This window comes from Paroedura picta, chromosome 3 (assembly GCF_049243985.1).
Source record: "Paroedura picta isolate Pp20150507F chromosome 3, Ppicta_v3.0, whole genome shotgun sequence".
NCBI lineage: Eukaryota > Metazoa > Chordata > Lepidosauria > Squamata > Gekkonidae > Paroedura > Paroedura picta.
This window is the reverse complement of record NC_135371.1, coordinates 65,177,663-65,194,184: the sequence shown is the minus strand read 5'-3', so window position 1 is coordinate 65,194,184 and position 16,522 is coordinate 65,177,663. Positions and strand designations below refer to the sequence as shown.

General features: G+C 45.4%; 1 protein-coding gene across 5 annotated transcripts in view; it reads right to left on the bottom strand.

Moving 5' to 3' along the window:
* The window catches only part of CDHR4 (cadherin related family member 4), a 72,950-nt gene that overhangs the window by 53,113 nt on the left and 3,315 nt on the right, over positions 1-16,522 (bottom strand). For 4 of the 5 annotated variants that reach the window (XM_077326103.1, XM_077326104.1, XM_077326106.1 and 1 more), the window contains exons 1-2: positions 2,494-2,604; positions 175-195 (exon numbers count right to left, since the gene is read on the bottom strand). The exons of the other annotated variant lie outside the window; for it this stretch is intronic. In XM_077326103.1, the coding sequence (XP_077182218.1) occupies positions 175-195; positions 2,494-2,548 (76 nt within the window). In that variant the 5' untranslated portion in view covers positions 2,549-2,604. Of the gene's footprint in view, positions 1-174; positions 196-2,493; positions 2,605-16,522 lie in introns of those variants that run through there. 5 annotated transcript variants of the gene reach the window in all.

The following is a 16,522-nucleotide window of genomic DNA, read 5'->3' as shown; positions in this document are numbered from 1 at the left end:
GGAGGTACATGGGCTCGGCTACAACCCATGTTTGCCCACATTAAGCACATTCCGCTTTGTTTTCGCAGCTGTTGTGGATAAAAGCCCATTCCTCCCCTGCGTGAGGTTGTCTTCTTCTCCCCACTAGCGATGACAGGCCGGTGAGTTCTGAAGGAGGCAGGTCTCCATCCTTACCTACAGCTATGATGACAGCATCTGGAGGGGGGGGGAAATACAAGATTATTATAGTCATCTGCTATTTTAGCATACTTTAAGTGTTGCATATTGAGAAACAACAGTTGGTGCAGAATTTTCTGTTACAAAGTTAACTCTGCTTCTCACTCACTCCTACCCTTGCCTCTAACTTCTCAGCAAACAAACGTTCAGACACAAACAAGATCTTTAATATTTGTGCAGAAGAAAGAATGTTGGCACAAGCAGCTTTGTTGTGTGGGTGTGAGAAAAAGCTGCTCTTGCTGAAAAGGCCGCCTTTTACACAGCTACTGAAATCCTGCTCTCTTTTGTTTCTCGTCATCCTAATACTGACAAAGAAGACAGGATGGCTTCTCCAGGTGGCCAGCTCTGGGCTGGAAAAATCTTGGAAATTGGGGATGTAGCCCACAGAAAGCAGGGTTTGGGGAGGGACCTCAGTGGGTCAGAATGCCATTGAGTCCACCCTCCAAAGCCGATGTTTTCTCAAGACTAGCTGATCTCTGTAATCCAGAGACCAGTTGTAATTCCAAGAGATCTCCAGGCCCCATCTGGAGGGTCCTCAACTTCATCCTGAATCATCAAGGACTGAGCAGTGCTAGTATCTTCTGGGAACTATTGAACGGAAAGTATCTTGGTTTACCTTGCCTGTCTCATTTCAGAGCATCATAAATACTAAAATTAGGTCAGATGCTTTAGGAAAGAAGGCAGAACTAATGGACACTAGCTGTGTTCCATCCCATTATCCCTGAAAGGAAACCTGTCCAAGATTTGAGGGACTGAGGTGATACTCTGACAAACACTTAACTTTGTCAACACTTGAAAGCAGTGTTTGTCATAACTGGACAAGACTTGGGAGTGGAGTCAAGTAATGTAGCCCAAGAGTAAATCCTAATTATTTTGACTTGGCTGGGGTGGATCCCAGACACGGAAAATGTCTTTTCACCTAATTTTCACAGTCAAATTTTTGTGGGCCTTCTGGCAGCTGAGTCAAAAGCAAAACAACATGTCCAGGTTATTCTTCTCCTGATCTGCCAGCAAGATGAATAGAACTGTTGTGCCTTGATTGACAAGGCTTTCTACAGAAACTGCGGCCCTCCAGATGTCCATGGACTACAATTCCCATGAGCCCCTGCCAGCATTTGATAAGAAGGACAATGAATGAGGCAAAAATCCCCCATGGTCTTTTTGGGGACCACCACTAGAGGGGATACTCTCAGATTTGGCAAAGGAGGCTCAGGATGCCCCAGCATATGCCAGCACATGCATTTGCTGGCAGGGGCTCATGGGAATTGTAGTCTATCTGGAGGGCCGCAGTTTGACTGGAATAATGTCTTTGAAAATATGTAGTCGGTATTAATATTAACAGAATATAACAGAATACAAATATTATTTCGTGTATTATTATTTAGTGTAGTGATAGCCTTCCTGTTATTTATCATCATTAGAAAAATAATAATCTGGCCATATGTTTATTCCCGCACAAGCTAGACTGTGTGGGAATGTACATCGTCAAGCAATGAAACAAAATGTAAAAGGTTACAAAATGGAATGCCTGAGGAACTAGAGCACTTAAACAGATTGGTCAACATCCCTATTCCTGATAGCTGTTCATGATTCTCACACAAAGGACACTGCATTTCTAAAAGCTTTGAAGAAGCAATTGGGAGAAAGTATTGTAATTTCTCAGATATGAGTTTATGTATAAGGGCAATATTTATAACAAAATATCTGACCTGGCAAAATGCCTGTGGCTAAATAACAAATCAAATGGATATATAATTTATAAAAATATTGTAGAAAATGACACTTTGACAAGAGATTGAATCTCCTAGGACAGACTTCTCCAGGGACCTATATTCTGCTGAAGAGACTAAATTTGCAGGTGATCATCTAACATGTCTGTGTACAGATGTGTACAGACTTGGGGGTTTAACCTCCCCCCACAAAAAAGAATACAAAAAGCTGCTCATTTAATCAATGAAAACCTATTAACAATGACATGAGATGGAAACATAATAGGAAAAAAAGTTTTTTAAATGCAAGAAGGAGTGAGAAAGAACAAATTAAGACGTTTCAGGAAAGTTCTTGAATGTATTAGAATGTATTAGAATCATAGAATCATAGAGATGGAAGGGACATCTAGGGTCATCTAGTCCAGCTCTTGGCAGAACGCAGAAAATTCACAACTGCACTATTGTAACCACCAACACCCCCTTTTAAAAATCCTATGCACAGGGCTGTCTTATAAGGAACACATTGAGGGCCAGGATCTTCATCTCTGACATTGGGGCTAAGTCTTACCTTTAGCACAAACAGTGAGGAGCAATGAGAGGTGCAGATGCCACCCCAACCCCATTATGCAAGGATGTTGTATCTGTAGCTAGAGCAGTTTGTATTTCCTCCTCAGGTTGCCAAGTAACGTTACTAATGATACAGCACAGGGCTGGCCTAACAATTCATGCTGCCCTTCCTAGTTCATAGTGAGGGGGGGGGAAGCCAAATGGGCAACTGGAATAAGCTTGAGTCTAAAATGCATTGTTTCTTCCAGCAGGGGGGATGGGGAATAAGTCATTAGTACAATTGACCATTAGTACAATTGAGCGTGTACACAGCTACACTTCCCAACCTCCTCCCCAGTGTCCAGTGGGCCTCAAGGGGGTGTGAGCGTGTACACAGCTACACTTCCCAACCTCCTCCCCAATGTCCAGTGGGCCTCAAGCGGGTGTGAGCGTGTACACAGCCACCCTTCCCAACCTCCTCCCCAATGTCCAGTGGGCCTCAAGCGGGTGTGAGCGTGTACACAGCCACGCTTCCCAACCTCCTCCCCAATGTCCAGTGGGCCTCAAGGGGGTGTGAGCGTGTACACAGCCACGCATCCCAACCTCCTCCCCAATGTCCAGTGGGCCTCAAGGGGGTGTGAGCGTGTACACAGCCACGCTTCCCAACCTCCTCCCCAATGTCCAGTGGGCCTCAAGCGGGTGTGAGCGTGTACACAGCCACGCTTCCCAACCTCCTCCCCAATGTCCAGTGGGCCTCAAGGGGGTGTGAGCGTGTACACAGCCACGCTTCCCAACCTCCTCCCCAATGTCCAGTGGGCCTCAAGCGGGTGTGAGCGTGTACACAGCTACGCTTCCCAACCTCCTCCCCAATGTCCAGTGGGCCTCAAGCGGGTGTGAGCGTGTACACAGCCACGCTTCCCAACCTCCTCCCCAATGTCCAGTGGGCCTCAAGCGGGTGTGAGCGTGTACACAGCCACGCTTCCCAACCTCCTCCCCAATGTCCAGTGGGCCTCAAGGGGGTGTGAGCGTGTACACAGCTACGCTTCCCAACCTCCTCCCCAATGTCCAGTGGGCCTCAAGGGGGTGTGAGCGTGTACACAACTACGCTTCCCAACCTCCTCCCCAATGTCCAGTGGGCCTCAAGCGGGTATGAGCGTGTACACAGCCACGCTTCCCAACCTCCTCCCCAATGTCCAGTGGGCCTCAAGCGGGTGTGAGCGTGTACACAGCTACGCTTCCCAACCTCCTCCCCAATGTCCAGTGGGCCTCAAGGGGGTGTGAGCGTGTACACAACTACGCTTCCCAACCTCCTCCCCAATGTCCAGTGGGCCTCAAGCGGGTATGAGCGTGTACACAGCCACGCTTCCCAACCTCCTCCCCAATGTCCAGTGGGCCTCAAGGGGGTGTGAGCGTGTACACAGCTACGCTTCCCAACCTCCTCCCCAATGTCCAGTGGGCCTCAAGGGGGTGTGAGCGTGTACACAGCTACGCTTCCCAACCTCCTCCCCAATGTCCAGTGGGCCTCAAGCGGGTATGAGCGTGTACACAGCCACGCTTCCCAACCTCCTCCCCAATGTCCAGTGGGCCTCAAGGGGGTGTGAGCGTGTACACAGTTACGCATCCCAACCTCCTCCCCAGTGTCCAGTGGGCCTCAAGGGGGTGTGAGCGTGTACACAGCTACGCATCCCAGCCTCCTCCCCAATGTCCAGTGGGCCTCAAGGGGGTGTGAGCGTGTACACAGCTACGCATCCAACCTCCTCCCCAATGTCCAGTGGGCCTCAAGGGGGTGTGAGCGTGTACACAGCCACACTTCCCAACCTCCTCCCCAATGTCCAGTGGGCCTCAAGCGGATATGAGCGTGTACACAGCCACGCTTCCCAACCTCCTCCCCAATGTCCAGTGGGCCTCAAGGGGGTGTGAGCGTGTACACAGCTACGCATCCCAACCTCCTCCCCAGTGTCCAGTGGGCCTCAAGGGGGTGTGAGCGTGTACAGTGGGCCTCAAGGGGGTGTGAGCGTGTACACAGCTACGCATCCCAACCTCCTCCCCAATGTCCAGTGGGCCTCAAGGGGGTGTGAGCGTGTACACAGCTACGCATCCCAACCTCCTCCCCAATGTCCAGTGGGCCTCAAGGGGGTGTGAGCGTGTACAGTGGGCCTCAAGGGGGTGTGAGCGTGTACACAGCTACGCATCCCAACCTCCTCCCCAATGTCCAGTGGGCCTCAAGGGGGTGTGAGCGTGTACACAGCTACGCATCCCAACCTCCTCCCCAATGTCCAGTGGGCCTCAAGGGGGTGTGAGCGTGTACACAGCCACCCTTCCCAACCTCCTCCCCAATGTCCAGTGGGCCTCAAGGGGGTGTGAGCGTGTACACAGCTACACTTCCCAAACTCCTCCCCAATGTGTGAGCGTGTACACAGTGTGTGAGCGTGTACACAGTGTGTGGGGGTGGAGGTTGGGAAGAGTAGCTGTGTACACGCTCACACCCCCTTGAGGCCCACTGGACATTGGGGAGGAGGTTGGGATGCGTGGCTGTGTACACGCTCACACCCCCTTGAGGCCCACTGGACATTGGGGTGGAGGTTGAGAAGTGTAGCTGTGTACACGCTCACACCCGCTTGAGGCCCACTGGACATTGGGGTGGAGGTTGAGAAGTGTAGCTGTGTACACGCTCACACCCCCTTGAGGCCCACTGGACATTGGGGTGGAGGTTGGGAAGAGTGGCTGTGTACACGCTCACACCCCCTTGAGGCCCACTGGACATTGGGGTGGAGGTTGAGAAGTGTAGCTGTGTACACGCTCACACCCGCTTGAGGCCCACTGGACATTGGGGTGGAGGTTGAGAAGTGTAGCTGTGTACACGCTCACACCCGCTTGAGGCCCACTGGACATTGGGGTGGAGGTTGAGAAGTGTAGCTGTGTACACGCTCACACCCCCTTGAGGCCCACTGGACATTGGGGTGGAGGTTGGGAAGAGTGGCTGTGTACACGCTCACACCCCCTTGAGGCCCACTGGACATTGGGGTGGAGGTTGAGAAGTGTAGCTGTGTACACGCTCACACCCGCTTGAGGCCCACTGGACATTGGGGTGGAGGTTGAGAAGTGTAGCTGTGTACACACTCACACCCCCTTGAGGCCCACTGGACATTGGGGTGGAGGTTGGGAAGAGTGGCTGTGTACACGCTCACACCCCCTTGAGGCCCACTGGACATTGGGGTGGAGGTTGGGAAGCGTGATATGACCGTAAATGTTTAACACATTTTAAAATTATATAAAAATTTAACTAACTCCTACCCATTTGGGAAACCTTTCTACAGCCATCATGAAAGCAACTGTTATGCCATTCTATCTCTCCTCTTTCTATACAATGTTATTTCTCTTTACAATAAAACTATTTAATTATTTTAAGCCAGGGGTAGTTAAACTGCGGCCCTCCAGATGTCCCTAGACTACAGTTCCCATGAGCCCCTGCCAGCATTTGCTGATGAAGGGTGCTTGCACTCGAAAGCTCACACCTTGATTAAATCTTTGTTGGTCTTAAAGTTGCTAGTGGACTCTGATTTTATTGTTCTCCCCAAACTGGCTTTTATGCAGGAGAAATATCCATGCCATAAGCAGAACCCACGAGCACATTAAGCCTAATCAGGGGAAACGGGGGTGGGGAGTTTTCTGAGCAAGAACTGTACTGTAAAGACAGAACGGGGGGGGGGGGGTGTATATGGGTGTGGGTGTACCATAAAGGTCACTCGTGCAGTGGCCACAAGGGTGCACTCTTAGGCTGTGCTGCTGTCATGCTTGAGATTTTTTTTACAAAATAAAACCAACAGCAGCATCCAGACAATCATGTGAGACAGCAAAGCCACTCTATGTGCTCAGCCTCATCACGACCTCTTTTGTTACAGGGTCCCTGAAGTCCCCCAGTTCTCGCTGTGATGGAATGGCAAGTTCATAAGACTCTTGCAAGAACCCAAAGGCAGCCTGGAACAATTCAGCCATCAACATGGTTACTTTTCCAGGCACCTACTTCCCACAACCCCATCTGCTTTCTACCAAACAACCACCAATGGTCAGGAAGGGGTTCAATAGCGATCACTTTTTAAGGACATGACAATGTTAGGTGGCTGTTAAAGGGATAAAGGCATATTAGTGGGGAGCTACTGCACCTTATTGATGGTATAAAAAGAGACCAAAGAAATCCACTTTAAGCAGGCTATTATGCTTGCAGAGTTGCTACAAATGTAGCAAAAGCAACACCTGATTTTCTTAAAATGGTCATGTTCAAAAAAACTTCTGCTCCTTAAGTGCAAACCTACCCCAGGAACTACATTGATAAACGTTATGACCACCCATGTGCTTTGAATCAATGGGGTTGGTTGATGGTCATCTAACTGTGTCATTCAGTGGTTCTCACACAGGCCTCCAGGAGTCCTTCTGGGGTTCTTCCATGAGATGATCACTTGGCAGACAGCCCACCTGCCCTGACACACAACCTTCCTATCTCTATTGATCTTACTTTGCTACTTTCAGCTGCCCGGGAGGTTTGGTGTGTTCTAGGTTGCACTTTCAATTCAAATGAACAATAGTGACTTCAAACAGTCCCCACTCAGGGCCCCATAAGCACTAGGTAAGTGCCCTAAAATATGCTGCAGAATGTTCTACAATGTTCCTTGACAAACGTGCAGCGGCTGTTCAAAAGACAAGGAGGTGTTCAACAGGCTCCCTGAAAGAATTTTTTTTAAATACTGTCATGAATAAAGTTTTGGTTCTGAGTTCATTATTACCATTTCAACAGTCATTTGAGACCTGTACAGATGGGTATATGCTTTCATGTGTACACATACTTCTTCAGATATCTGAAGAAATGTGCGTGTAAATGGAAACTTATATCCAGAATTAATCTTTATTGGTCTTAAAGATGCCACTGGACTCAAACTTTGTTCCATTGCTTCTGATTAGAGCTGGGGATGCAGACAAAATTCCGGGGGCACGAAATCAACTTGAGGGCCTCAGGAGGCTTCCCAATTGCCACAGCTGCTGCCACAGAATATAACAGTAGATATGGACTGGGGCTGGGAACTGCAATTGAAGTTGAAGTGAGGAGAAGTTGGCATCTGAGAGATGCAGGCAAACTGCTTACAGTTAAGCTACTGATCAGTATAAGGGTCACTAATAATGGAAAGCTGCTGCGGAAAAGCCTGAGAGGTATGTGCTGTTCAGCATCTCTATAGGGCTTCCTACGTTTGACCCTGAATCTAGACATGTCACCTGGTGCCCATTTGACCCATTAGCTATACCACATTCCTGATTTTCCTTTCAAAACTATTAAGCCTCTAGATAAGAAAGGAAAACATGCAGGCAGTTTTCTGATTTTTTAAAACAAATTATCAGGCTTTAAGTGACTTGTAGAAAAACATTTCCAAGGACACGTATTTCATGCCTTCTTGGGCATTTTAAAATAATTCCCAAAACAACTAATTCATAAAGATGCATCTTTCTCTTTCAGACTCTAAATTGGTTATGATTATTAACACAGAAAAGGGCTCATAGATTCAGAATCATAGAGTTGGAAGGGACCTCATGGGTCATCTAGTCCAACCCCCTGCACTATGCAGGACACTCACATCCCAATCGCTCATCTACTGTAACCTGCCACCACTTTGCCCTCACAGAATCAGCCTCTCCGTCAGATGGCTATCCAGCCTCTGTTTAAAAATTTCCAAAGATGGAGAACCCACCACCTCCTGAGGAAGCCTGCTCTACTGAGAAACTGCTCTAACTGTCTGGAACTTCTGCCGGATGTTTAGATGGAATTTCTTTTGAATTAATTTCATCCCATTGGTTCTGGTCTGTCTCTCCGGGGCAAGAGAGAACAACTCTGCTCCATATTCTATATGGTACCCTTTTAAATACTTGAAGATGGTTATCAGATCCCCTCTCAGTCGTCTCCTCTCTAGGCTAAACAGACCAAGCTCCCCCAACCTTTCTTCATATGTCTTGGTCTCCAAACCCTTCACCATCTTGTTGCCCTCCTCTGGACATGTTCCAGTTTGTCAACATCCCTCTTCAACTGGGGTGCCCAAAACTGAACACAGTACTCCAAGTGAGGCCGAACCAGAGCAGAGTAAACAGTAGAAAACAATTTATTTTCACAACAGAAAAATAATGGTAGATGATACATTAACAAATTAAAAGGAGCCCATCTGAGTAGCATTACCTGGTGGTCATGAAATTAATCCACTCTTTCTGGTGCCTGAGATCTACAGAATTTGACTTCTAAAAAAGAGACTGGTTTTCTTTTTATGTGGCCTAATTTCTAACAATGCTCTCAATGCTTAGAAAAACACTGAGATCCGGACTAACTTTTCTGCACAGTAAGATTCTTTTCTTCAAGTTATGTTCTAAAGACAGAGTATTATTCCTACTAACTTCTCATTTTCCATATACTGAGCTTCGCCTTATGCTCTGGTTGTACATGCCAGTAACAAGCATATTTAAGTTCTGCAAACCTAACATAGAACATCAGCACAGTCTGCTCTTGGCAGGGAATTTGTCATAGTTCTTGGGGTTCAGTTAACTAGTGGAGGATAGGGACTGATATATCCATCAAGTTTGCAGCCAGTTGCTTAATCATTGATGCAGAGGAACTCTTAGACTCAATATTATTGTACAATGTTGGGGGATGTTCGATATACTTCAGGCTGCCATGGAAGTTAGTTTGGGATTGCCAACTCTGGGTGAGGAAATTCCTGGAGATTTGAGGATGGAGCGTGGGAAGGCCAGGGTTTCAGGAGGGAGGGATGATGGCTGCCAACCTCCAGTTGGGACCTGGAGATCTCCCACTGATCTGCAGACAATAGAGATCAATTCCCCTGGAGAAAATGGCTCCTTTATGGCATTGTACCCTGCTGAGGCTCCTCTCCCCAAAGCCTTCAGCCTCCAAAGCAACTATTTTCTTCAGGGAAACTAGCCTCAATAGTTTGGAGATCGGTTGTAATTCCAGTAAGTCCCACCTGGAGTTTGAGAATGCTAAATTATTCCCATTTAAATGGATAGGATTTACTTTTGAGTAATTTACGATTAGACTTCAAGGCTGCAATCTGGTTCTCATGTTCTCATTTCACTGACAGTAACCCCACTAAAATCAGTTGGCAGGTTTGCACAGAACAGCAGCCCAAATCTAATTTCCACTGTTCCTACCAAGGCTAAATGCTAAGATGAACAGCTGTGCTTGTGTGTATGTATTTAATATTTGATTACCAACGGTTCAAAACTTGGAGAGAAAAAAAGCAAAACAAGAACTTCCTACACAGTAAGTTCTCCTTGCACATCAGTTGTACAGACATATAGCCATGTGCTGTTAGAGTATCAACACTGGAGATTTAGGGACTTCTCTCACCCAGACAAGTATGTCATTGCCTTTGAAAGGAGAACAAGTCCTGACATGAATTTTGTTGTCCGATGAAAATACTGTTTCTATGATAATACCCCAACTATAACAAGGGATGCAAAGCAACTCATAATAACAAAACAATGTGCTTTGTTTGCCTAATTATCAATTTGCATATTATTAATTATTATTAATAATATTATGTTAATTAAGTTATCTGTAGTTGGGGTTTTTAATATGGCAACCCTGTCTTTGTGTTTATTTATTTGCCCTTAATAACTAAGACGTTGTAGCAGAAAGAGGAAATTCTTGTGGCCTTGGCTGGAGGCCCCATGGGGTGTGTGTGTTAGCCTGTACTTTCAGAGGATTTTACGCAGGAAGAGAGCTGCCAAGGAGTGGGGGTGGGAACTGAGAAGGCTGTGTATCCGTTTCTGCAGAGAAGGAAGGGCTCAGTTTGTGAGATATATTATATCATACTCCGTGCAAACTCTTGGAGCAAGACTTGCCTTAGCTAATGAGGAGACAAAATTGTGCGGAGGGAGAGCATGCCTGAATATAAGGAATTGAGAAACTGAAATGGCTTTGGGAAAGGTCCTTATTGTGCCCCTTTCCCCATCTTGGGGCATCTCCCAGGAACGTTTGTGCAGGTTCACATTTTACAGGGCAAAGACTATAGCTGAGTGTGCTCCAGTGCTTCCCCAGTGAATATGTAGAACATTGTATATGCTTTTACAAGCACCACTGCGCATCTCTTGATATAGACAGAGATTCCAGTTGTGTGCACATGAGTATATTTACTACAGGAAATGCTAATGCACATGTGACGTGGCAACAGACTTTGCCAAGCAAAGCATAGCTGCTTCCTCTTGCCAGCTATGGGTAGTCATTGCTCTGAGGAGGGAGCAAATATGGCAATGCTCCCCAAGTGTAGTCTTTCTGGTTGCCAAGTCATCAGAGAACACTGCCTTGGCCTGCTCTTCTGCTTTTGGCAGCAACTTGACAGGCAAAAGTCAACAGGCAAATCTTTTCACTATCTATTGTTAAACACGATTGCATGCTATTATCTGTATATTAAGTTGCTCTGAAAGGTACAGTTACAAAATTGAACATTTTGGCACTTCTACATTATTTTTCTTCTCTGTGTATTCCTCACTGCTGAAACAGAGATAAAGGAAGATTCCTGGCATTTTTATTTAACTGTTTTAATTGCAATAACACTTGTGAATCGAATCATCCCGTCCTTGCAGAGTTTGGTTCTAAGAGCCATTTTTTCCCATGTACACAACAGAGAACAGCATTGAATAAGGATATTTTTTCCAGAGGAAACATCTAAGCCTATCTTAGGCTCCTGTAGATAAAAGATTTTATCTGAGAGCCAGTTTGGTGTAGTGGTTAGGAGTGCGGACTTCTAATCTGGCATGCCGGGTTTGATTCTGCGCTCCCCCGCATGCAACCAGCTGGGTGACCTTGGGGTCTCCATGGCACTGATAAAACTGTTCTGACCGGGCAGTGATATCAGGGCTCTCTCAGCCTCACCCACCTCACAGGGTATCTGTTGTGGGGAGAGGAAAGGGACGGCGACTGTAAGCCGCTTTGAGACTCCTTTGGGTAGGGAAAAGCGGCATATAAGAACCAACTCTTCTTCTTCTTCTTCTTCTTCTTCTTCTTCTTCTTCTTCTTCTTCTAATACATCTTTCAGCCAAAGGATTCCTGTCCGGGGTTGTGACATGGGGGCAGGCAATGGCAGACAACCTCCAAACATCTCTTGCAAACAGCCAGATAATCTTAGGATCCCCTGGTTACATTACACACATGCTATATGATAAATAATAATTTGTACACTATATTTGCCAAATATCTATGTAAGGCATCTGTGAGACATTCTGTGTGTTTGCTGAATGATAAACAACACACTGATGGCTACATCAAATAAAGAGTTGTGAGACTGGATAAATGCAAGGGACAGAAGCATCCTGCCCATTACTGAGGCAAACAGTCACTGCAGAAAATATAAGACAAATTCTGTCCCAAAATAGTCCCCAAAGGGAAAGCAAACAATCTACTCTGCAGTTAAATGCAGGCAAGTTCTTACCTTTCTCCCACGCACTCCACCCCACCCCCAGCTACTCACTGATTTGTGAGCAAAAGGTCTGACTTCCTGCTATAGAAATGGCCTAAGCCCAGTTGCCCTCCGTGGGTGTGTATGAGGGAGCTGCCGCAGCTTGCATCTGACAGCCTGAGCCCTCAGGAATGAGTAGGATGAAAGAAGGAAGAGCCCTGAGACTGGGAGGGGCACCCTCAGTCCTGCACCGAGACAGTTCTGGAGTCCAATTCGCACCAACTTGATTTGGAAAAGTGCCCTCTTTCTGTGATAGGCTGATCAATCTTCTTTGACTGCACAAAGAGCCAGAGAAGAGTCAACAGATTACATTGCTGGTCCTAGTAGTGTATTACGGGAATGCCTGGTCTCCCTTGCAAAAACCAGCTTGGTATCATGGCTGATCTGCTGAGCTGGATTTGATTTCCGACTCCTCCATGTGCAGCAAGCTGGGTGACCTTGGGCTAGTTACGGTCCCATTAGAGCTGTTCTCACAGAACAGTTTCTCTCAGAGCTTTCTCAGTCCCACCTACCTCACAGGGTATCTGTTGGGGGGAGCAGAAGATAGGGCAATTGTAAGCTGCTTTCATCTATACAATGAAAAAGGCTTTAAAAATTAAAGCTTGGGAATCAGAGCATGTAGTAGATTGTGACAACATATTGTTATATTGTTGTACTTTCATGATTGTCTTTTTGTGTTAAAAACTTTCCTTCAGGCATGCACACCTTCCAATCTACACTGCATACAAGCACAACTATGATATTTCCAAAATAATTGTATCAAACCAGAGATAATGTTGTATGGAAGTGCCCAACCCCCAACAAAAATCCTCTTTCCATTCGGGATGCCAAATCTCCACGTGGAAACAACCCAGACTGCAGTGGGTTGGATCCAGACTAAATGAACAATTTCTAGTGATTCTCCCTTCCTGCTGCAAACCTCTGTCAAGTTATTCCTCAGAATCCCCTATCTCTCAAGAGCAGCATTTCATGGAGATCAGTGGGCTGCAGTGGGAGGGTAAAACAGGAAAGTGCCACTGGAAGATTTAATCTTCAACTGCAAACCTTAATCACGTGATAAGAGAGAACAATTTTCCACACATTTTTCATTAAATCGTTTCATATCAGCCAGAGTGTGGAGAAAATGGGCCCTTGTGGATAAAGTTTTTAAACGTCCAGAATTCTCAAAAAGATACCTGCTAGCGTGATTTCCCCCCCTGTTAATTTGTATGACTAGATCCACATTATTCTTTCAAATATCCATCTGCTGCTTTTATAAATATTTGCATAATACTGGCAATGCAAAAATCTGCAGCTTTGTCTGCACTTTCAGGCAACATCTGGGAACTGAACATTCAAATACTCACTTGAGCAGATTGGTCCTTGGCAATTTTAGGCATGACACGGTGGGTGGACAGGACAGTCCAAATGCATAAGGAGGAAGAAAACTGGAAGGCAGTTCATTCTAAGGATCCCATTGGGGAACAAGGACATTGTCTGCTTGGTGGAGGTCAGAGAACTCAGCAGGGATAATGATTCAATTCCTCAGACATATGGCTGTAACAGCATAGGAACTAACTGCAGAATTCATGGATTCTTCTGGTGGATATTCATCTATTCAAGCATACAGCACCACAGGTACATATATATCACATGATGGGACAAAATCAGATCCCTCACCTCAAGGTGCATACAGCCCAAACTAAACAACAGGAAAAATCAAATTGGTACAAAATGTTTTATAGGTGGTATGTAAAGCCAAAAATTGTGATAACAAATGTTGGAAATGTGCAGACAAAATGGGTTCTTTTTATCATATGTGGTGGAAATGTGAAAAAGTATATAAATACTGGGCTAAAGTCCACATTATAATGCAGAAAATATGGGGTATAAGATTTCCATTGAAGCTTGAGAATATGTTATTAAGTATACCACTGCAGTGCCTCCCAACGCAAACTAGAAGCCTATTCTTTCATGCAACGACTGTGGCAAGGCTAGTCTTGGCCAGAAAATGGAAGATGCAAGATCTACCTTCAATAGAGCATTGGCTAACCAAACTAGCAGATCTGGCCAAAATGGTCAAATTGACAATGATAATGGAAAAACAGATGAAGATTTCCAAGAACAATGGGGTCCTTATTTAAACTATCTGAGAAGACAAACTATATGGGGATAGAAGGGGTTTTTCTGAACTAAAATGCTATTGGAGTACAATCTGTATAATGCTTATCATTGTATTGTTTATATATATATATATATATATATATATATATATATATATATATATATATATATATACACACACACACATACATACACACATACATACATACATACACACACACATACATACATACATACTCTGTCCTTTTTATAAATGAAAAATAAAAATTTAATTAAAAAATAGGGAAAATCTGTGGAAAAGAAGGCAGAGATTAATGTGAGCAATAGTCAGTTGTTCATAAAGTCAGTTGACCTTTGGAATGAGGACCAGGGAGAGAAGCCAACAACAACAACAACAACAACAACAAAAGGTGCTACTGGACTCTGATTTTATGATGATTTATTGTGGTTGTTGTTGTTAGGCGCGAAGTCATGTCCGACCCATCACGACCCCATGGACAATGATCCTCCAGGCCTTCCTGTCCTCTACCATTCCCCGGAGTCCATTTAAGTTCACACCCACTGCTTCAGTTACTCCATCCAGCCACCTCATTCTCTGTCGTCCCCTTCTTCTTTTGCCCTCGATCGCTCCCAGCATTAGGGTCTTCTCCAGGGAGTCCTTAATTCTCATGAGGTGGCCAAAGTATTTAAGTTTCATCTTCAGGATCTGGCCTTCTAAAGAGCAGTCAGGGCTGATCTCCTCTAGGACTGACCGGTTTGTTCGCCTTGCAGTCCAAGGGACTCGCAAGAGTCTTCTCCAGCACCAGAGTTCAAAAGCCTCAATTCTTTGACGCTCGGCCTACCCCATTGTGGTCATCAGGAATGTTAAGCTCGCTCTTGTATAGTTCTTCTGTATAATTTTGCCACCTTTGTTTAATCTCTTCTACTTCTGTGAGGCCCCTACCATTTTGGTCCCTTATCATACCCATCTTTGCATGAAACGTTCTCTTCATATTTCCAATTTTCTTGAAAAGATCTCTGGTCCTCCCCATTCTATTGTTTTCTTCTATTTGTTTGCACTGTTCATTTATAAGGCATTCTTATCTCTTCTAGCTTTTCTCTGGAATTCTGCATTCAATTGGGTGTATCTTTCTCTTTCTCCCTTGCCTTTCATTTACCTTCTCTCCTTAGCTATTTGTAAAGCTTCCTCAGACAGCCATTTTGATTTCTTGCATTTCTTTTTCTTTGGGATGGTTTTAGTTGCTACCTCTTGTACAGTGTTGCGAACCTCCGTCCATAGTTCTTCAGGCACTCTGTCTATCAGATCTAATTCCTTAAATCTATTTGTGACCTCTACTGTGTATTCGTCGGGGATATGATTTAGTTCATACCTGAGTGGCCTAGTGCTTTTCCCTACTTTCTTCAATATAAGCCTAAATTTTGCAACAAGAAGCTGATGATCTGAACCACAATCAGCTCATTATCTTGTTTTTATTGACTGTATAGAGCTTCTCCATCTTTGGCTGCAGAGCACATAGTCAATCTGATTTCTGTGTTGACCGTCTGGTGATGTCCATGTGTAGAGTCGTCTCTTGGGTTGTTGGAAAAGAGTGTTTGCTATGACCATTGTATTCTCTTGACAAAATTCTACCAGCTTGTGCCCTGCTTCACTTTGTACTCCAAGGCCAAACTTGCCTGTTATCCCGGTTATCTTTTAGGAAGGAAGGCTTCCTACTTTAGCATTCCAATCCCCCATGATGATAAGCACATCATTTTTTGGCGTTGCTTCTAGAAGGTGTTGTAAGGCTTCATAGAACTGGTCAACTTCATCCTCTTCAGCAGCAGTGGTTGGAACATATACCTGGATCACTGTGATGTTGAATTGTTTGCCTTGGATTCGAACTGAGATCATTCTGCCAAGACTGCTTTTCCTATTCTCTTATTGATTATGAGGGCTACTCCATTTCTTCTGTGAGATTCTTGTCCACAGTAGTATACCTGATGGTCATCTGAATTAAATTCACCCATTCCTGTCCATTTTAGTTCACTGATTCCTAAAATGTCGATGTTCAGTCTCGTCATTTCTTGTTTAACCACGTCCAGTTTGCCTTGATTCATGGATCTGACGTTCCAGGTTCCTATGGAATAAAAATCTTTACAGCATCTGACTGTCTTTTCTCCACCAGTTACTTCCACAACTGAGCGTCCTTTCGGCTTTGGCCCAGTCGCTTCATTCATTCTGGCGCTACTCGTACTAGCCGTCTGCTCATCCCAGTAGCATATTGTACACCTTCCGACGTGAGGGGCTCATCTTCCGGCGTCATATCGTTATGCCTATTGGAACTGTCCATAGAGTTTTTATGGCAAAGATACTGGAGTGGTTTGCCATTTCCTTCTCCAGTGGATCACCTTTTGTCAGAGCTCTCAGCTATGACCTGTCCATCTTGGGTGGCCCTGCACGGT